Below are 22216 nucleotides of genomic sequence, written 5' to 3'. Positions count from 1 at the left end.
CTTTTCTAATTTATTCCAGGTATCCACCACTCTGTGTGGGAAGCTATTCTTTTTTAGATCTCTTCTATAATTATCCTTTTGGAGTTTCTTTTTATGTCCTTTTGTTTTTCTGTTGTCCCACTTTAATAAATCGTCTCTATCTACAATTTCCTTTCCTTTCATGACTCAATAAATAGTCTGTAGATCTCCTTTTTCTCTTCTTGTTCCAGAGTTGGTAGTTCCAATTTGGACAGTCTTTGTTCATATGTCAATTTGGAGAGTGTTGATGCCATCTTTGTCATTGCTCTTTGTATTCTTTCTAATTTCTTTATATTCTTTTTGTTAGTACTGGGTGTCCATAGTGTTGCAGCGTACTCCAATTTTGGTCTTATCGCAGTGTAACTAGTATTTTCTCGAGCTTTATCTCTTCTGTCTTTTGCTTCACTCCACCTTCTATCAAACCAGCACTTAATATACACCTTTTCCTGTTTTTGCTTTGGGACATATTTATCCACTCCTTCTTTGTAGATTTTCATAAGAATCATCCATTTTTCTTCCATTTGTGTTACTTCTTGTAGAATTTTTCCCAGTTCACTTTAAGAAAGAATTTCCTAAGTTTCTCAAAGGCCGTTTTACTATACATCAGTCTTCCTTTTCTGTGTTTCTCATTTCTCTTTATATTTCCTCCCTTAGTTCTGATTCAAGTAGTATGAGGCCACTCTTCACAACTGGTGTCTTGTATTCAATTTTGTCTACTATTTGAGGTTCTGACATAAATAATAAATCCAGTCTTGATGGTTTTTCATTATTTCTAAATCTAGTGTTTTCTCTTACCATTTCTGTCATTGTATATTCTATAGTCATGTCGAGTAATACATTTCCCCATTGATCCTCTCCATCTTTCAATGTCATCTCTTCCCAACATATTTCTTTGCAATTAAAGTCTCCCTTAAGTACCGCTTTATTTCCATCCTTTAGCATCTCATTTAACAAAGTTCTTGTATCCTCTAGTATTTTGGAATAATCTTTCTCCAAGACTTCATTTTTGGGAGCACATAAATCATTGCAAACTTTCTGCTTTTCATGTTGCTATCTTCAACTTTCATTGAGATCATCTCTACCCTGTTCTCTCCATGTGTAACTTTCATCACATTCAAGTTTTTCTTAACCAGGAACAGGACTCCTCCACTTTGTTTCTCCTCCCTATTTCTAAGCCAGTGATTATAATCCATGACCAACACTGGTACTAGTGGACCCCTTAATTTTGTCTCCACAATTCCCATTACATCTGGTTTTGCTTCTGACAGGTAATCATTTAGTTCTTTTAATCCTGAGATTAATACATCTATGTTGGTATAAGCTAATTTTAATTTTCTATTCCCTCCATCTCATTCTGAGCTTTTTTTTTTTTTTTTCTTTCTTGAATATATAATTTTTTCAGTCTCATATCTAACACTCTCCATTAGAAATGCACTGTCTCGGTCTCTATTCTTTTCTTGCTTTTTTCTTTCCTCATCATTCGTGTCTCTTTTTATCCATATATTTTTATAGTGTTCATTTCTTGCTAATTTTACTGTTTTTGCTAAGATTTCTTCTGCTGCCATTGTGACCTTAATTTGATCTTTAGTGGTCAACTTTTTCCTTTTCCTTCTGCATATTTACCCATTCTGTGCACTTCCTCTATTTCCTTTTTTCCTGTTCTTTATCTTGTCTCTCAGGAACCAATTTGGGTTATGTTTTTCCTTTAGGCCATATATCACTACACTTATTTTTGTCTATTGTATCTCTTCCTCGATTTTCTTTTTCTTTAATTACCTTAATGACAGCATCTTCACCTTCTCCTGCATTTGCTGATGAACTATTTCCTTAAAAATTATCTTATCTTCTTTGTCTTTTTTCTAATCATTCCTTAGCTGTTGCAAATTGTCTTCTATGCTTTTTCCCCATTTTCATGATCATTGCTTTTATTTGTTTATCCTCTTTCCATATGGTCTTGTTGTGTTTTCATTATTTTTCAACCTCTCATTTTTACATTTTAACTCAGCCAGTTCTTTTTTTTGTGCACTTGTCTCTTCTTTTATTTCCATGTTCACTTTTTTAAGTCACTCACTTCCTTGTTTAGGTCTATTTGCCTTCCATAGATCAATAGCTTCCTGCTTCCATGATTCTTTCATATTTCTCATGTCCCTCTCTATATCCATAAATCTACCAAAGAGTCTTCTTTCATACTCACTAAATACAGAGAAATGACCCTCATTGCTATTATTAAATAGAAACCTTTTCATGCCTCTCGGTGATCTGAAACCTATGTTTACATTTTGCTTCGCCCTTGTGCTGGTAGATGGCTCTGGGTACATGTTTGTACTGTAATGCAATGGATGGCCATCTTGGGGTTTCTCTAGTCCGTCATTGTTTTCTTCCATTTTACTTCAATTACGCACTACTTACATTGTAAATTCATTTGGGGTATCCACGAGCACTCCCCTTCCTATATATCACACCCTAGGTATTCTGTAATTGTATCACTGTTAAGATGTTTTGTTTTTAAAGTATTTCAGGAGCTCCAATTCATGCGTGTTGTCACTATGACGAACAACAAATGTGTATTTACCTAGTTGTATTATACAGAAAGGGGAGCTATGCTCATAGTGACCTGTCTTTGTATCTTGCAACATCTAGTTTGTTCTTAAATTCTTGTATGGGGTTTGCACATACTATTGTGTGTGTGCGTGTGTGTACATTTTTGTAGTACAGTATAAGAATTTCAAACTCAAATTTATCAAACATGACACTCTAAATTCCTTACCTCCTGCAACATGCCAATAAATTCTGAAAATGCCCAGTTTAGTTGATTGAGAAGTGAATTGAGGAAAGGTGTGGCCACATCTTCTGATTCCTCCAGAACTTTAACCACCAACTGTTGGAACACTTCAGATGGTGTTGGTGCTGCAGACAAAGAATTTTATTTAAGTACATTGTGGAATGACATAATATGAAAACAATAAATCAATCAATCTGTTGCCCCCAGCTCAAAGTGGTAGCGAGAGGACAGTAGTTGTTGGTTGTCAGTTTTCTGATAAAGATCTTGGCAACTTTGCTGTCTATCTTGCAGAACCACCACATGCAGGACCTATCATTGGTCCCTGTGCTGATATTTAAACAAAGCTGCAACTGACAAGTGTTTTCACAACAACTACAGTATTTTTTGGGGTATAATGCACAATTTTGTTCCCTAAGAAATATCTAAAAAATACGCCCTGTGTGTCATACGATGATACTGAACTGGAAGTATTCCACCTTAGCACTAGGTAGTAAACATCATAACTCATCATATCCCCCTATTTTTCTGCATGAGAAGACAGAGAGGGGGGAGGTTCACTGGTTAAGTGAAGCGGCCTTGCTGTGGATGTGCTGTGTCTTGTTGCATTGCTTTTGACTCAGGGCAGAAGGCAGGATAGAGATGAACTGTCATCCATAAGAAGCTAAGATGAGCAGGAGGAAAGGGTGGTGGATGGAAGTGGAATGGGTGGGGATGAAATGGGTGGGGGTGGGGGTGGGTGTATACCTTTTGATTTTGGTTACCTCCCTGGTAATGGGGAAAAAGCCCTTGGTATATGAATGGATGATGGATTTCCCCAATGCCATGTTTACACTATTTTGTTAATATATTATGAAAATGAATTAATGACCAATTAAATACATATATCAATGGATTTTTCCCCTTACAAGGGAGGTACCCAAAAAACAAAGGCATAAAATCCACTCCCACCCATTCCATCCACACATACTCCACTCCCATTCATCCCCTTCCCTCCCTCTTATCTTGACTTCTCCTGGATGACGGGTCATCCCTGCATCTTGCCCACTGCCCTGGGTCAGCAATGTAGTAATATGCAGTATATTCATGGCAAGGCCGCTTCATTTAACTGGCGACCCCCCTCTCCATCCCCTCATGCAGAAAAATAGAAGACTGGGAGAAATCCCTTCGGACTGTGTCAAAATATCATTCACACATGCTCCCTCACCCCCATCCCCCACCCATTCCTTTCCATGCAACACAGCATCATCCATACACAACCATTCTCCATTCACCCCTATCTTCTGTCTTCTCCCTTCCTCAACAGACATTCCCCTCTTTCCCAATGCCCCTTTTACCCCCACCCATCCATCTCATCGTTGGTCATCCCCATCGTTGGTCATCCCCATCCCCTTCCACCTCTGCCTTCCATACCTCTTTTACTAATCTTTCTTCATGGTGGAAAAAGAAATAGGTTTTATGATTCCTGGGCTCATAATCATGACTTAGCCATACAGATCCTGTTAGTTGATTTTTTTTTTTTCTTACTATATAATGTTAATATTGGTAGTATATGAATTCAGCTTGATATATATATATATATATATATATATATATATATTTATTTTTTGGCTACCTCCTGTGTACAGGGGAAGAAAGTCTTTGTTATATGTATGTATTTATGTATGTACCCCGTCTGGGGTATTGGCTGTTTGTTATTGTGGCAAAGTAGCATGCAGTTGATACTTTAGGGTCTATATGGGGCACCCCTATGGACCAGAGCCACACATCATTTTGTCTATGATAGAGGAAAACTCTTCATAGAGAAATAATGACACTTTCATACTACGACTGTCCCTCTGTTATTCTGTCCCCCAACCCCTTGCTGCTGTCCTGTACCATTTCTCTGAGTATTCATTTTCTGCTGTGGGGGAATTCCCTGTGGTGGGGGAAAAGAATACTGCCACCAAGTATTTCCACTTGGATCATAAGAGGCAAGAAGAAAGGGACGGGGAGTGGGACTAGGCATCCTTCTCCTTGTAGCCCCATAGGGGACATTCCTAAACGAAAAAGTAAAGGCATAAGAGGGTCTGGGAGTTTTCCGACCAGCACCCTAAGGTTTGGGTCTTTTAATGTGCGTGGATGTGGTACAGATGGGAGTAAAAGGGAAGAGATAGGTAGTATGTTCGTGAGATGAAAGATGGATGTGTTGGCTTTGAGTGAAACTAAGTTGAAAGGGAAGGGTGAGTGTAAGTTTGGGAGTGTAAGTGGGAGGTTATCAGGAGTGAAGAGAGGGCGAGGGAGGGAAGGGGTGGCTATTCTAGTAAGTGAAGAGATAGGTAAATGTGTAGTGGAGTGGAAGGAGGTTTCCTCAAGGATAATGTGGATGAAGGTGAAACTGGGAAAGGAGATGTGGGTCTTTGTAAGTGCATATGGGCCTGGCAGTGAGAAGAGTGTAGAAGAAAGGGAGGCCTTTTGGATAGATTTAAATGAGTGCATAGAGGATTTAGGGAGGAATGTCAATGTAATAGTACTGGGAGACCTTAATGGTCCAACTGATGGAGTGGTTGGGAAATATGGAGTTCCAGGAAAGAATCATAGTGGAGAGTTGATGGTGGAAATGTGTCTAGAAAGAGAGTTGATGATAGCAAATACAGTGTTTTGGAAGAAAGTCAAGCATAAGTACACATGGGAGAGGGTGGTGGATGGAAGGGTGGTAGATACAGCGTTGATGGATTATGTAGTGGTAAATAGGACTATGATAGGAAGAGTTAGGGATGTACATGTGCTAAGGGGAGAGGGTGGGGGAATATCAGATCATTTTCTGGTGGAAGGTAAGTTGAGAGTGGAGGACAGATGGAGGAAGAGGAAAGGGACAAAAGGTAGGGAGGTGCTTAGAGTGAACTCTAAATGAAAAGGAAAAGGAGAGGGAGTACAAGAAGAAGCTGAAGGAGGAGTGGGAGGGAGTGAAGGATAGAGTAGAGCTGGGTGTGGAGGAGGAATGGGGATGGTTCAAGGAGGGAGTCACAAAGTGTGCAAGGATGGTTTGTGGAACAAGAAGGACAGGAGGAAATAAAAGGAAGGGTAGTGAATGGTGGGATGAGGAAATGAAGAAGGTTGTAGAAGAGAAGAAGCGAGCTTTCACAGATTGGTTACAAAGTAGGACGAGGGAGTCATATGAGACGTACAGGGAAAAGAAAAGAGAAGTAAAGAAAAAGGTAAAGGAGGCAAAGAGGAGAGGAGAGCAGATGTGAAGTGGGGTAAGAGTATGACAGAAAATTTTGAAAGGAATAAAAAGATGTTTTGGAAAGAAATTAAGAGAGGAAGAGGAGGCGAATCAAGTAGAGAAGAAAAGGTAAAAGGTGCAGATGGAGAGATGATAATGGAAGAGAAGGCAGTAAGGGGAAGATGGGCAGAATATTTTAGGGAGTCGCTAAATGTGAAGGAGGATAGGGAGGGAAAGATAGTTGCAGTGGGAAATGATAAGAAAATGAGAGTGATGAGTGGGGAAAACGGAGGAGAAATAAGGAAGGATGAAGTGAAGGCAGGTGTTAAGATGATGAAAGCAGGTAAGGCACCTGGTCTGGATGGATGCCATGCAGAATGTCTGAAAAAGGGAGGTACAGTGATGGTGGACTGGCTGGTGAGGTTATTTAATGTTTGCTGGAGAGAGGGTAGAGTGCCAGAGGACTGGAGGAGTGCCTGCATACTTCCACTTTACAAGGGAAAAGGGGACAAGTGTGAATGTAGTAGTTTCAGAGGGATTAGCTTGTTAAGTGTAGTTGGGAAGGCTTATGGGAGGATCTTGATTAAGAGGATTAGGAGAGGAACTGAGGGAGTAATTGGAGAGGAACAGTGTGGATTTAGGACGGATAGAGGTTGTGTAGATCAGATCTTTGTGATAAGACAGATATATGAGAAAGCTATAGGAAAGGGGAAGGATGTTTTTTGGGCTTTTATGGATCTGGAAAAGGCTTACGATAGGGTAGACAGAAAGGCACTGTGGGAGGTTATGCAGATATATAGGATAGGAGGAAAGCTTCTAGGAGCTGTCAAGAGTTTTTATGAGAGTAGTAGAGCTTATGTCAGGATTAGAAATGGAGAGAGTGAGTGGTACGAGGTAAAGGTGGGACTTCGTCAAGGATGCGTTATGTCACCCTGGCTGTTCAACTTATACATGGATGGGGTAGTGCGAGAGGTAAATGCAAGGGTAGTGGGTCAGGGATTGGAGATGGTTAAAGAAAATGGAGAAAAGTGGGAGGTGAGCTAGCTGTTGTTTGCTGACGACACTGCGCTTGTGGCAGGATCAGAAGAAGGATGGAGGAAGTTGGTGACAGAGTTTGGGAGAGTATGTGATAGAAGAAAGCTAAAGATAAATGTGGGTAAAAGTAAGGTGATGAGATATACAAGGGGTGAAAGTGGCAGTAGACTGGAAGTGAGCATTAAGGGAGAGCGACTGGAGGAAGTGGATAGTTTTAGATACTTGGGTGCAAATGTGGCAGGAAAAGGTGGAGTGAAGGTGGAGGTAGAATGTAGATTGAGAGAAGCGAGTAAATGCCTTGGTGGATTGAAGAGTGTAATGAGGAATAGACATTTGGGAATGGAGGCTAAGAGGAGACTGTATGAAGGAGCGATTGTACCAACAGCACTGTATGGAGCAGAAACATGGAACATAAGTGAGGAAGAGAGAAGGAGTTTGAATGTGTTTGAGATGAGGTGTCTGAGAAGTATGATGGGGGTTACTAGGCTAGATAGAATGAGGAATGAGGAGGTGAGGAGAAGAACGGGGGTGGAAAGGGAGTTGGGAGATAGGGTTGATGAAAGAGTATTAGGATGGTTTGGACACATAGAAAGAATGAGTGAGGAAAGACTAGTAAAAGAGGTATGGAAGGCAGATGTGGAGGGAGTGAACATGAGGGGAGGTCCTAGGATGAGGTGGATGGATGGGGTGAAGGGGACTTTGGGGAAGAGGGGAATGTCTGTTGAGGAAGGACGGGAGAGGACAGAAGACGGGTGAATAGAAAATGGTTGTATATGGATGATGTTGTGATGCATGAGGTGGAATGGGTGGTGAGTGAAGTAGTATGTGTGAGCAAAATTTGATGCAGCCCGAAGGGATTTCTCCCCGTCTTCTCCTTTTATGCATAGGGGGAGGGAGAGGGGGGGTCGCCGATTTAATGAAGCGGCCTTGCTGTGGATGTGCTATGTCTTGCGACACTGCTTCTGACCCAGGGCAGTGGACAAGGTGCAGGGATGACCCGTCATCCAGGAGGTGCTAAGATAAGAGGGAGGGTGGAGGGGTGTGGAGTGTATTCAGGGATGGAATGGGTGGGAATGATTTTATGCCTTTTCCTTTTTGGCTACCTCCCTTGTAAGGGGGAAAAAGCCTTGGTATATGTATGTATATATGTATGTATGTATATATGTATGAATGTATTTAATCAGAAGGTCTAGGGGTCATCGAAGGTCTAGGGGTCCTCGAAGGTCTACGGGTCCTCGAAGGTCTAGGGATCCTCGAAGGTCTAGGAGTCCTTGAAGGTCTAGGGGTCCTCGAAGGTCAAGGATTCCTCGAAGGTCTAGGGGTCCTCGAAGGTCTAGGGGTCCTCGAAGGTCTAGGGGTCCTCGAAGGTCTAGGGGTCCTCGAAGGTCTAGGAATCCTCGAAGGTCTAGGAGTCCTCGAAGGTCTAGGAGTCCTCGAAGGTCTAGGGGTCCTCGAAGGTCTAGGAGTCCTCGAAGGTCTAGGAGTCCTCGAAGGTCTAGGAGTCCTCGAAGGTCTAGGAGTTCTCGAAGGTCTAGGAGTCCTCGAAGGTCTAGGAATCCTCGAAGGTCTAGGAGTCCTCGAAGGTCTAGGAATCCTCGAAGGTCTAGGGGTCCTCGAAGGTCTAGGAGTCCTCGAAGGTCTAGGAGTTCTCGAAGGTCTAGGAGTTCTCGAAGGTCTAGGAGTCTTCGAAGGTCTAGGAGTCCATGGCATGTAACATTTTTAAAAAGTGTCACAGAATTACCATGTACTGCCGGTGGTCGATCACATTTTGAAATTAATTTTTTATTAGTTAGTAGATACCAAGGCTTTTTTCCCCCTTACCAGGGGGTTAGCCAAAAAGGACAAGGCACAAAAACATTCCCACCCATTTCATCCCCGAAAACACTCCACACCCCTCCTTAGCACCTCCTAGATGACGGGTCATCCCTGCACCCTGTCCACTGCCCTGGGTCAGAAGCAGTCTAGTATTTATGAACAAAATAATTGATGTGTGGAAGGTAGAAGAAATGAACAGGCTGCCTCTTAAGTTTCTTCTTAGTTCTGGATGGTAACAATTCTAACAACCCAAATCTATGGTAAATCTGTACATTATGCACCTTATTTGTCCCTAGAGGATTACATCAAAAACATATGTTCTTGAGAGAACACCCCTCATACCATGGGCTTTTTCCCCTTATTCAGGAGGTAGCCAAGACAAAAGACACTTAGCTGATCCCATTCATCTTTAAAATTCAAAGTTCAAAGACATAACTTTGAAGAATCTATATAGGACATTATCAATTCTTATACCTGAAAGAGGTTACACAAGATTGAGTACAAGCCAACTCTGTCATTATGATACATAAGAGTAAAACCACCTACCTGTTGCCTGGAAATTTGTGCTGTCTGGCATGAAAGGCTTTGGCCGTAGTTTATTTGTAAAGTGTGGACTTTTGGTGTATCGGAAGCCAAATCCACAGCCTTTCCAGAAACGAACAAGAATCCAATTGTTCTGTGCCCAAGCACGATTATCATATGGTCGAAGCAAGTTCTTCACCATTGTGATTTTGCTGTTATTGAAAATGGTAAAAATCTTTTACAATTTGCAAGTGGTATGAATGAAAGCAAACAAGATGAGAGCAAACATGAAGATATTGGTGGTATGTTTGTGAGAAAAAAGACTGACCACCGGACTCCCTTCTTGATCAACACTATCCTACTCTTATCCTATTCATATAACACAAAATCACTTCAATGAGTGTCTTGTGGTCCCAACTGGTGGCCATGGCTTGTTATCTGTTGCCTACAGGTCTTCTGCAAGAGAGTCTTGGGGGATGACTTTGGGTTTATAGTCAACAGAACCCATCTATCCATATACCAAATTTCCCTGTATAAGGGATGTAGTCAGGCAAGGCATACGCCCATCCCACTCCCATTTGTTTCCCTTTCATCTTAAACCTTCATCCACAAGAAGCCAAGATAAAAGGGAATGGCTGACAGATGGAAGTGGGATGGGCAAGGGATGAGAGCATACCTTGGCTGGCTACCTCCCTTAAAAGAGGGAAGAAGCCTTTGGTATATTGATAGGAACCTAAAGCAAGAGTTATTACCATTTAAGACTATTAAGACTATTAAGATAACTAAGGAACTAACCTTTCTTCAGGCATACTTTCAAGGGCCTTCAAAGAACTCTGGTGGCAGACAAAGCCAGCTAAGGCTTGAATAAGTGCATCTTTACTGTCTGCATTCACTATGCGAGAATCACAGAAGTTTAAGGCCAGGAACTCACCAACTTCAATCAGCAACTCTGTATATCCTGTGTAAAGATATAAAAACTTACATAATCAAACCCTGCTGTAATGAGTGATTTGTTCCATAACATAAAAATTTGTTTGAATTTCTCACTGGTGCAAAACAGACTGAAATCTATTTTATATTCCAACCCCCAACAGATACACCATACCTCTTTACCATGCATACATACATACATATACCAAGGCTTTTTTCCCCCTTACCAGGGGGGTAGCCAAAAAGGACAAGGCACAAAAACATTCCCACCAATTTCATCCCCGAAAACACTCCACACCCCTCCACCCTCCCTCCCATCTTAGCACCTCCTTGATGACGGGTCATCCCTGCACCCTGTCCACTGCCCTGGGTCAGAAGCAGTGTCGCAGGACACAGCACATCCACAGCAAGGCCGCTTCATTAAATTGGCGACCCCCCCTCTCCGTCCCCCCATATAAAGGAGAGGACGGGGAGAAATCCCTTCGGGCTGCGTCAAAAATTTTTGCTCACACACACTACCTCACCCCCATTCCCCTGTCCAATCCACCTCATGCATCACAACATTTTCCATATACAACCATTCTCCATTCACCCCTGTCTTCTGTCCTCTCCCGTCCTTCCTCAACAGACATTCCCCTCTTCCCCAAAGCCCCCTTCACCCCATCCATCCATCTCATCCTAGGACGTCCCCTCATGTTCACTCCCTCCACATCTGCCTTCCATACCTCCTTTACTAGTCTTTCTTCACTCATTCTTTCCATGTGTCCAAACCATCCTAATATTCTTTCATCAACCCTATCTCCCAGCTCCCTTTCCACCCCTGTTCTCCTCCTCACTTCCTCATTTCTCACTCTATCTAGCCTAGTAACCCCCATCATACTTCTCAGACACTTCATCTTAAACACATTCAAGTTCCTTCTCTCTTCCTCTCTCATGTTCCATGTTTCTGCTCCATACAGTGCTGTTGGCACAATCACTCCTTCATACAGTCTCCTCTAAGCATCCATTCCCAGATTCCTATTCCTCATTACACTTTTTAAACCACCAAGGCATTTACTCGCTTCTCTCAATCTACATTCTACCTCCACCTTCACTCCACCCTTTCCTGCCACATTTGCACCCAAATATCTAAAACTATCCACTTCCTCCAGTTGCTCTCCCTTAATGCTCACTTCCAGATTACTGCCACTTTCACCTCTTGTACATCTCATCACCTTACTTTTACCCACATTTATCTTCAGCTTTCTTCTATCACACACTCTCCCAAACTCTGTCACCAGCTTCCTCAATCCCTCCTCCGATCCTGCCACAAGCGCAGTGTCGTCAGCAAACAACAGCTGGCTCACCTCCCACTTTTCTCCATTTTCCTTAACCATCTCCAATCCCTGACCCACTACCCTTGCATTCACCTCTCGCACTACCCCATCCATGTATAAGTTGAACAGCCAGGGTGACATAACGCATCCCTGACGAAGTCCCACCTTTACCTCAAACCACTCACTCTCTCCATTTCTAATCCTGACACAAGCTCTACTACTCTCATAAAAACTCCTGACAGCCCCTAGAAGCTTTCCTCCTATCCCGTATATCCGCATAACCTCCTACAGTGCCTTTCTGTCTACCCTGTCGTAAGCCTTTTTCAGATCCATAAAGGCCCAGAAAACATCCTTCCCCTTTCCTATAGCTTTCTCACATATCTGTCTTACCACAAAAATCTGATCTACACAACCTCTACCTGTCCTAAACCCACACTGTTCCTCACCAATTACTCCCTCTGTTCCTCTCCTAATCCTCTCAATCAAGATCCTCCCATAAGCCTTCCCAACTACACTTAACAAGCTAATCCCTCTGAAACTACTACATTCACACTTGTCCCCTTTTCCCTTGTAAAGTGGAACTATACACGCACTCCTCCAGTCCTCTGGCACTCTACCTTCTCTCCAGCAAACATTAAATAACCTCACCAACCAGTCCACCATCACTACACCTCCCCCTTTAAGACATTCTGCATGGCATCCATCCAGACCAGGTGCCTTACCTGCTTTCATCATCTTAACTGCTGCCTTCACTTCATCCTTCCTTATTTCTCCTCCATTTTCCTCACTCATCACTCTCATTTTCTTAGCATTTCCCACTGCAGCTATCTTTCCCTCCCTATCCTCCTTCACATTAAGCAACTCCCTAAAATATTCTGCCCATCTTCCCCTTACTGCCTTCTCCTCCATTATCATCTCTCCATCTGCACCTTTTACCTTTTCTTCTCTACTTGATTCGCCTCCTCTTCCTCTCTTAATTTCTTTCCAAAACATCTTTTTATTACTTTCAAAATTTTCTGTCATACTCTTACCCCATTTTACATCTGCTCTCCTCTTTGCCTCCTTTACCTTTTTTCTTTACTTCTCTTTTCTTTTCCCTGTACGTCTCATATGACTCCCTCGTCCTACTTTGTAACCAATCTGTGAAAGCTCGCTTCTTCTCTTCTACAACCTTCTTCATTTCCTCATCCCACCATTCACTACCCTTCCTTCTATTTCCTCCTGACCTTCTTGTTCCACACACCATCCTTGCACACTTTGTGACTACCATGCAATCTATCTATATACTAAGGGCTTTTTCCCCCTTACCAAGGAAGTAGCCAAAGTCAAAAGGTATTTACCCACTCCCACCAATTTCATTCCCACTCATTCCACTTCCACCCACCACCCTTCCCTCCCCCTCATCTTAACTCCTCATGGATGACGGGTCATCCTTGCATCCAACCCACTGCCGTGGGTTAAAAGCAATACAGCAAGAAGACTGCACATCCATAACAAGACTGATTCACTTAATTGGCAACTTTCCCCTCTCTGTCCCCTTATTTTTCTTTACCATGTATATAAACATTAAAGATTTGCTCTTCCATGCAACATCCACCAGGAAGCCCAACAAAGGGAGACTAGGTGTAAGGTATATATCTTTAACCCAGCAATACTAAACCTTTTCCTCCTTACAGAGCCCAATTGGTAATTTTCACGTCTCTGTAAATCCCTACATAAAAATAATCAAATATCATTATTAACCTTTATTCCTCTTTCATAAATTTAAATCTTTTAAGCCAAACACATTTTCCTGATCATTGGTTTAAGAAAAAATTAAGGTATTTCTCAAACTGAATATTGACACAAAAATTATGACTAAAGAACTTAACACAAATTGAATCTATCTATACAGCAAAAGCTTTTTCCCCCTTCTAAGAGAGGTGGCCAAGTTAAAGGCATATACCCGCTTTGACCCATTGCATTCATATTCACCACTCCCCTCCCTCTCAGCTCATCATGGATGACGGATCATTCCTGTATCCCACCCCCACCCCCAACTGCATCCACCCTTCTGAATCCTCTCTCCCACGAAAGGACAGAGTCCACCTGGCCAGACTGCAGTGCGGCCACCACCCAGCACTTCTAAGCTACCAGAAGAGGCTGGATGACTGCATTGTGAACAGCTGCCCAGGATGTAACACTTAACCCCATACCATTCAACACATAATGGAAGACTGCATTATACACAATCATGCACACAAACAACACAACATGCACTCTTTAAGGATTTGTGGGAAAACCCAGTTTCAGCTGTGGCATTCCTTGGGGAGACGGGACTGCTCGGACAGACAGTCTAGGGAATGACAACAACAACAACAACAACTGCCCTGGCTCAGAAACAATGTAGTAATACAGTAAATCCACAGCAAGGCCACTTCACTTAATTGGTAACCCCCCCCCTCTCTGTCCCCTCATGCAGAACAAGAGAAGAGGAGGAGAAATCCTTCAGGCTGCATCCAAATCATTCACACATTAGCACCCCCTTACCCCCATCCCCTGCCCCTCCCTTTCTTGCATAAGTATCATCAAAAAATTAATTTTCCTATAATTACCTTACATATCACTATTTCTCATGGAACACCAACCCTTCTCATATGAACTTCAAGGGTTCTGGGATACCCTTATCTGAGAAATGCTAATTTAACCCAATTGTCACGGGCATCAATTAATTGTTGTCTAAGTTTTGCTAACTGGAAACCTGCAGTTTCACAGCAGTTAGCAATAGTCCCTGGGCCCCCCCAGGGGACCACTTGGACTGATGTCTACACTGAATCAATGTGGGATTTTTTTTTTTTTTTTTTACATTACTGGCTTAAAGTAGTAAAAGGAGGGGAGCACTTACTATTCTCAGCTCTCCATTTAAAGGTGGAGGAAATACGGACTAAGTTATTACAAAGAGACTTTGAGTCCAGACCAAAGACCAAGCCTCAGCCCTTCACAGGTGCAACTCTAAATGGGAGTGAAGAAGTTGATGGGTTTGTTGGATTTGAAGATGGGCAGCAGGGAGATGACTCTCTCTGACATCCTTTCTTGCAGGCCCACTTTATATTTGTACTCAGTCAGTCCCACCCAGAAATCATGAGAAAGTATACACACCCACAACTCGGTAGTGAGGAAAGACATCTACAGATTGTGCAGTGTTGTCCCAGGTAGTAGCTACCTGGCTCAGAGCATGCTTGACTCAAACATTCAAGTTAGGCAACTCTCCTCATTTGCCTCTTCAAGCCAGGAGGGGGTGCCTACCCTGGCCTGAATAAAGGATAAAAATGTGTGTTACTAGCCCTAGGGAGGTGTCTTAGTACAAGTACAGCACTGGTTCCTCAGCCTCCAAGACTCCCATCTCCAAGCCCTGCTGGGATGCCATTTGTGGACGGCCACCAACTTGTAAGGCCATCCAACCTTTGGATAGTTTTCTATCTATCGGGGTGTTTAACATACCCTTTTCAGTGGCAGAAAACCATTGGAGGAGCTGGTTTATGTGTGTGTCCTTTATTTGTATTAAATTTTTCCATGGGGGCAACATATGAGATGACTGACCTGGGATATCCTCTGTTGGATAGGTGAAGTAGAGGCGGAGGGCAGTACACATTTCTGTCAGGCTGTCCACATAAAAATCAGGTACAAAGGCAAAAAGTCCTTCTTGCTTGGAAGCATCCTTTGGAAAAATAAATATAGATTAAAAAATTATTTCTTGCAAATTTACAAACTGAACTACACAAAAATTTATACTGAGCATCATGAGTACACCCAACAGTTTCTAGTAATCACTTTTTTAATCAATCATTAGTTGCCTAAAGTAGAAAATCCACAGCCCTACACTGGCTGGCAACAGTCCTCAGGCCCTCCCATAGATCTCTCTGGGAAAACTGTTTTGATTGTTGTCTGTGTTGTAATGTGGGATTGTTTCTATGTCGCAGGCCGAAAGTGGTAGGAGGGGAGCAATCATCGGTTGTCTGCTCTCCATATGTTAAATAATAACAAATATGGGTGAAGTTGACAGAGTAAGATCCTGGGTGCAGTCTGGAGACTGAATGTTAGCCCTTCAAGGCTACACCTCCTGATGGATTATTTTTATTATTATTATTATTACTATTATTATTATTATTATTTATTTATTTATTTATTTTTTATTTTTTTTTTTTTTTGGTCTGTCATATTGTTAGACCACACAAGCAGCAGTTACCTGCCATTGGTCCTGTAATAATTTCTAGATTAAATTAATTTAAATTATACAAACTAATTATACAAACTACTTACATGCATACACTACCAATGATATTTCCCACTTTACAAGGGAGGTAGCAAAAGTCAAAGGCATAAATCCATTCCCATCCATTTCATCCCCACATACTCCACTCCCATTCACCACCCCTCCCTCCTCTTTTCTTGGCTCCTCCAGGATGACAGGTCATCCCTGCATCACACCCACTGCCCTGGATCAGAAGCAATGCAGCAAGACATAGCACATTCACAGCAAGGCCACTTCATTGAATCTGCAACCACCCCTCTCTATCTCCTCATGCAGAAAAAGAAAAGACAGGAAGAAATCCCTTCAGGCTGCATCAAAATATTATTCACACATACTCTCTCACCCCCTATCCTCCACCCATTCCCTTCCATGCATCACAGCTACATCCATACACAACCCTTCTCCACTCACCTCTATCTTGTCTTCTCCCTTCCTTCCTCAACAGACATTCCCCTCTTTCCCAATACCCCTTTTACCCCATCCATCCATCTCATCCTTGGTCAACCCCTCATGTTCACTCCCTCTACCTCTGCCTTCCACACCTCTTTTACTAATCTTTCTTCACTCATTCTTTCCATGTTTCCAAACCATCCTAATACTCTTTAATCAACCCTATTTCTCAACTCCCTTTCCACCCTCGCTCTCCTCCTTACCTCCTTGTTTCTCACTCTATCCAACCTAGTAAACCTTATTATTCTTCTCAGGCTTTTCATTTCAAACACATTTAAACTCTTCCTCTCTTATGTTTCATGTTTCTGCCACATACAGTGCTGTCTGTACAATCATTCCTTCATACAATCTCCTCTTAGCATCCATTCCCAAATGTCTATTTCTCATTACACTTTTTAATCCCCCAAGGCATTTACTTTCTTCTCTCAATCTACATTCTACCTATACTTCTCCCTTTCCTGCCACATTTGCCCCAAGTATCTAAAACTATCCACTTCCTCCAGTCTGTCTCCCTTAATACTCACTTCCAAATTGCGGCCATCCTCTCCCCTTGTACATCTCATCACCTTACTTTTACCCACATTTATCTTCAACTTCCTTCTTCTGCACACAACTTCCAAAACTCAATCACTAACTTCATTAATCCCTCCTCTGATCCTGCTGCATGTACAGTGTCATCAGCAAAAAACAACTGGCTTATCTCCCACTTTTCTCCATTTTCCTTAACCATCTCCAATCCCCAACCCATAACCCTCACATTTACCTCTCACACCACTCCATCTGTGTATAAATTGAACAGCCAAGATGACATAACATATCCCTGGCAAAGTCCCACCTTTACCTCAAACCACTCACTCTCTCCATTTCTAATTCTAACATGAGCTCTACTACTCTCACAAAAACTCTTGAATACTCTTAACAGCTTTCCTCCTATCTCATATATCTACATATCTCCCACAGTACCTTCCTGTCTACCCTGTCATAAGCCTTTTCCATATCCATAAAAGCCCAAAAAACATCCTTACATTTTCCTAAAGCTTTCTCACATATCTGCCTTACTACAAAAATCTGATCCATGCAACCCTTACCTATCCTAAACCCACACTGTTCCTCACCAATTACTACCTCTGTTCCTCTCCTAATCCTCTCAAACAAAAGCCTCCTATAAGCCTTCCCAACTACACTCAGCAAACTGATCCCTCTGAAACTACTACATTTACACTTTTCCCCCTTTTCCCTTGTAAAGCAGAACTATACAGGCACTCCTCCAGTCCTCTGGCACTCTACCCTCATTTAGACAAACATTAAACCTCACCAGTCAGTCCACCATCACTTTGCCTCCCTTTTTTACACACTCCACATAATATTTATCTAACCCAAGGTGCCTTACCTGCTCTCATCATTTTAATAATTGCTTTCACCTCATCTTTCCTTATTTCTCTTCCATTTTTCTCATTCATCAATCATTTTCTTATCACTTCCCACTGCAACTACCTTTCTCTCCCTACCCTCCTTCACATTTAGCAACTACTTAATACAAACTAATACACAGCACGTATAAAATTCAATATCTTATTTACCTTTAATGTATTGAGCACAACTCTTAACAGCCAAACAAGCTGTTTTTGTTTTTGCTTTGAGTGCACAGCAGCCAACACCCAGGCTTGCTGTCGAGCCTGTTCTTCAAGTTTGGCTAAAAACACTTTTTCAGAACTATTAAGTTCTTCCATAACATTCCCCTGTAACTCCTGCAATATAAATTTTTTACACCTTACCAACAGTTAAGTGGCATTTCATAGAATGAATTTTATAGAATGAATACAATAAATATAAAAGTGAAGTTGATTCCAAGTACCATTTAACCACTTTGTAATCAATATTCAAACAAAAATAAGATACTGTGAATCATTGCATTATATGTTCCAGTCCAGGAGCTTTCCACTATTTGATTAGATTACCTTCTCCTTACAATAGTCACGTTTCTTATGAATTTCCTGAACATGACTAATGTACTCATTCATGGAGTCTCTCTGTGCAGCTACTTTACCCAGTTGCTTATGTGCACCTATGTGGTATAACAGAATGACACCATCGAGGAGTTGCAACAGGGAATCATAATGTTCACTGTCTTTGGTACCACTGTTGTCACACATGGTGACATTTACCCGCTGCACTTCTTCACCTTCACACTGTGCATTGCCTAATAATGCCCCTGTGAAGAAAAATATGAAAAAGATTATATACATATATATATATAAACATGCATTCATACACCAAAATGCCATTTCCCCCTTGTAAGGGAGGTGGCCACTTAAGACATGCACTCACCCTTACCCATCCCACACCCATTTGTTACCCTTTTCATCTTAGCTTCTTGTGGAAGGGCTATCCCTGTCCCCTGCCCACTGCCTGGGGCAGAAGCACTGTAGCAAGACACAGCACCTCCAGAACAGGGCCAAACAGCTAAAGCTGGCTTACCTCCACTGCTTCTTTATATGCTGACCTCCCTCCCCCTCTTCCACTCATGAGAAATACAAAAAAGACAAGCACCCTTTGGAGAGTGTGAACTTATCATCCCTTCACAACCATTCTCCACTCACACTTATCTCTGCTTCCCTGCTTAAGGACATTGGTACACTAAAAATTTAATTTTTTAACAATTTTGCAAAAACTTGTGGAAAATGATTTGAAGCATGCATAACATACTGGTGAAGTGACATAAGGCATAATTTACTATTTTTAGCTTCACTTGTAAAGGGAAAAAAGCCCATGGTATACGTATTTATGCAATTAATTTCTTAAAAAAGTATCTAGAGCAGGTGATGTCCTTATTTAACCTCTTGAATACGATGACGCCCATGTATGCATCATGAGCCATGAGTGGGCTATATGAAGATGCCAGCATCAGCTTCCTGATTATATTTATTTTGTAGCTGTAGCTGAGTGACCCCCATATTCTGTGAACAGGCTTAATCACTTTTCGGTGCTGTTTTGGTATGCGATCTCAAAGTCTTGCTTTTGTTTTGGTATGCGATCTCACCTGATAGTAGCAATCTATGTTCATCATATCTTTTTTGATGTTTTGGTATGTGATCTCATTTATGGCTTGATCTCAAAAATTAGGATTTTACTTAGGTATGCGCTCTCAATATTTTTAAAATAGGTACACACATACATACATATACCAAGGCTTTTTCCCCTTTACAAAGGAGGTAGCCAAAAAGGAAAAGGCATAAAATCATTCCCACCCATTCCATCCCTGAATACACTCCACACCCCTCCATCCTCCCTCTCATCTTTGCACCTCCTGGATGATGGGTCATCCCTGCACCTTGTCCACTGCCCTGGGTCAGAACCAGTGTCGCAAGACACAGCACATCCACAGCAAGCCTGCTTCATTAAATCGGCGACCCCCCTCTCCGTCCCCCCATGCATAAAGGAGAAGACGGGGAGAAATCCCTTCGGGCTGTGTCAAAATTTGCTCACACACACTACCTCACCCCCATCCCCCCACCCATTCCACCTCATGCATCACAACATCATCCATATACAACCATTCTGTATTCACCCCTGTCTTCTGTCCTCTCCCGTCCTTCCTCAACAGATATTCCTCTCTTCCCCAAAGCCCCCTTCACCCCATCCATCCACCTCATCCTGGGACGTCCCTTCATGTTCACTCCCTCCACATCTGCCTTCCATACCTCTTTTACTAGTCTTTCCTCACTCATTCTTTCCATGTGTCCAAACCATCCTAATACTCTTTCATCAACCCTATCTCCCAACCCCCTTTCCACCCTGTTCTCCTCCTCACCTCCTCATTTCTCACTCTATCCAGCCTAGTAACCCCCATCATACTTCTCAGACACCTCATCTCAAACACATTCAAACTCCTTCTCTCTTCTTCTCTTTTGTTCCACGTTTCTGCCCCATACAGTGCAGTTGACACAATCACTCCTTCACTCCAATCACTCCTTTAAAATAGGTAGAAATAAATAAAAAATAAATAAATAAATAAATAAATAAAAAAAATAACCTACTGTAACGTAACCTAACCTAAACCTAACCTAACAAATAAGCAAGAAATGCATGTTGTGTTAGGTTAGGTTAGGTTAGGTAGGTAAGGTTAGGTTAGGTTAGGTTTAGGTTTAGGTTGGTTAGGTTAGGATCGCATACCAAAGCAAAATCCTAATTTTTGAGATCACGCCATAAATGAGATTACATACCAAAACAGCACCCACTTTTTCTGTGACATTATATTCATTCACAGTGAACAAGAATGAGTACAACAGCAATAATATTGTGAGGTATCATCATACATCAGTCAACCTGACATCCTTAACAGACATTTCACATTTACCTAAGGGCCCCTTCACCCCATCCATCCATCCCATTCTTAGTCTTCCCCTCAAGTTCTTTCTATCCATCTCTGCCTTCCACATTCTTTTAGCTAGCCTTTCTTCATCACTCTTTCCATGTACCTAAAGCATTAACTATCTGCCAACACTCATTTCATCCTCACACCCCACCTCATCATCTCATTTCTCACTCTATCCAGCTTTGTAACATCCTATCATATTTCTTATACAGTTTATCTCAAACACAATTAAATTCCTCATTTCTGCCTTCCTTTAATTCCCAGTTTCTGTCTGTGAAGCAGGAAAGAGAGTGCAAAAGGTAGTGAATGTAAAGATTGTAATAGGGTGAAAGGATAGTGAAGGAGGAGGAGGTAACTATAAAATAGAGCAGCAAGACTAAACAGCAGCTGTCAAGCCCTGCTGTGGAAAAGCTGTGCCTTGCTGCATTGCCCTTCACATAAGCAGTGTGGCAGGAGCTAGGGATGACCCTTCATCCAAGATGGTGTTACATTGATTATCTATATACCTCTTATAAAGGAGGTAGCCAAGTCAAAAGCAAAGATCCACTCCCACCCATTCCACCATCCTCTCCCCCTTCTAATCTTAGCTCCTCATGGATGATGGGTCATCCCTGTATCCCACCCAATGCCCTGGGTTGGAAGCAATGTAGCAAGACACAGTACATCCACAGCAAGGCTGTTTCCTTAATTGGTGAACTCCCCCTCTCTGTCCTCTCATACAGAAAAAGAGAAGATGGGAAGAAATCCCTTTGGGCTGCATCAAAACATTATTCCATTTAAGTACCCCCTACATGCCATCCCCTGCCCCTCCCTTCCTTGCATAACAGTATCATTTATACACACTCTCCACTTATTCCTACCTCCTGTCTTCTCACTTCCTTGCTCAATAGACTTTCCCCTCTTACTCAATGCCCCTTTCACCTCATCCATCCATCTCATCCTCAGTTGCCCCCTCAAGTTCACTCCCTCCACCTCTGCCTTCCATGTGATTATATTGGTATATAAAATGGGCATACTTTTACATGGCCAGCCCCTATAAGAGGAAGAGGTCCCTAGGTAAATGTATTTCCTTTTCACATACTGTCTGTATCTATGTACATTTAATGACCCAGATTGGGAGTGGGTGTATGCCGTGACTGACAACTTCTGTTATAAGGAGTATATAGATAAATGTATCAATATACCAATAGGCTTCTTCCCTTTTAGAAGGGAGATAGCCAGCCAAGTCATTCACTTATCCCCACCCATCCTACTCTCTCCCTTCACCAATTTCCCTTTTATCTTAGCTCCTTAGGGATAAAGGGTCATCCCTGTTCCCTATCTACTACCCAAGTCAGAAGCAATGCAGCAAATATAATCAATACATAGTCAATATATCCATATATTCAATACTACAAAAGGTCTCTTGTCGGCATGCTCCGCCTTTGTAATCCTTTGTAAAATGAATTCATCTCAATCATACATACATATAGCAATGGTT

The 22216-nt window shown here is 42.0% G+C and overlaps 1 protein-coding gene across 5 annotated transcripts in view; it reads right to left on the bottom strand.

Moving 5' to 3' along the window:
• Positions 1-22216, bottom strand: part of LOC143037426 (E3 ubiquitin-protein ligase RNF123-like) — an 87946-nt gene that overhangs the window by 17516 nt on the left and 48214 nt on the right. For all 5 annotated transcript variants that reach the window (XM_076205610.1, XM_076205609.1, XM_076205608.1 and 2 more), the window contains 6 exons: positions 18320-18573; positions 17942-18109; positions 15200-15317; positions 10170-10332; positions 9399-9586; positions 2786-2925 (listed from right to left, as the gene is read on the bottom strand). In XM_076205610.1, the coding sequence (XP_076061725.1) occupies positions 2786-2925; positions 9399-9586; positions 10170-10332; positions 15200-15317; positions 17942-18109; positions 18320-18573 (1031 nt within the window). The remainder of the gene's footprint in view (positions 1-2785; positions 2926-9398; positions 9587-10169; positions 10333-15199; positions 15318-17941; positions 18110-18319; positions 18574-22216) is intronic.

Source organism: Oratosquilla oratoria, chromosome 22 (genome assembly GCF_046742065.1).
Source record: "Oratosquilla oratoria isolate Oo_2021 chromosome 22, ASM4674206v1, whole genome shotgun sequence".
In the NCBI taxonomy this organism is placed as follows: domain Eukaryota; kingdom Metazoa; phylum Arthropoda; class Malacostraca; order Stomatopoda; family Squillidae; genus Oratosquilla; species Oratosquilla oratoria.
Note: the sequence above shows the minus strand (reverse complement) of the source record. Positions and strands in the feature narration are given on the sequence as shown.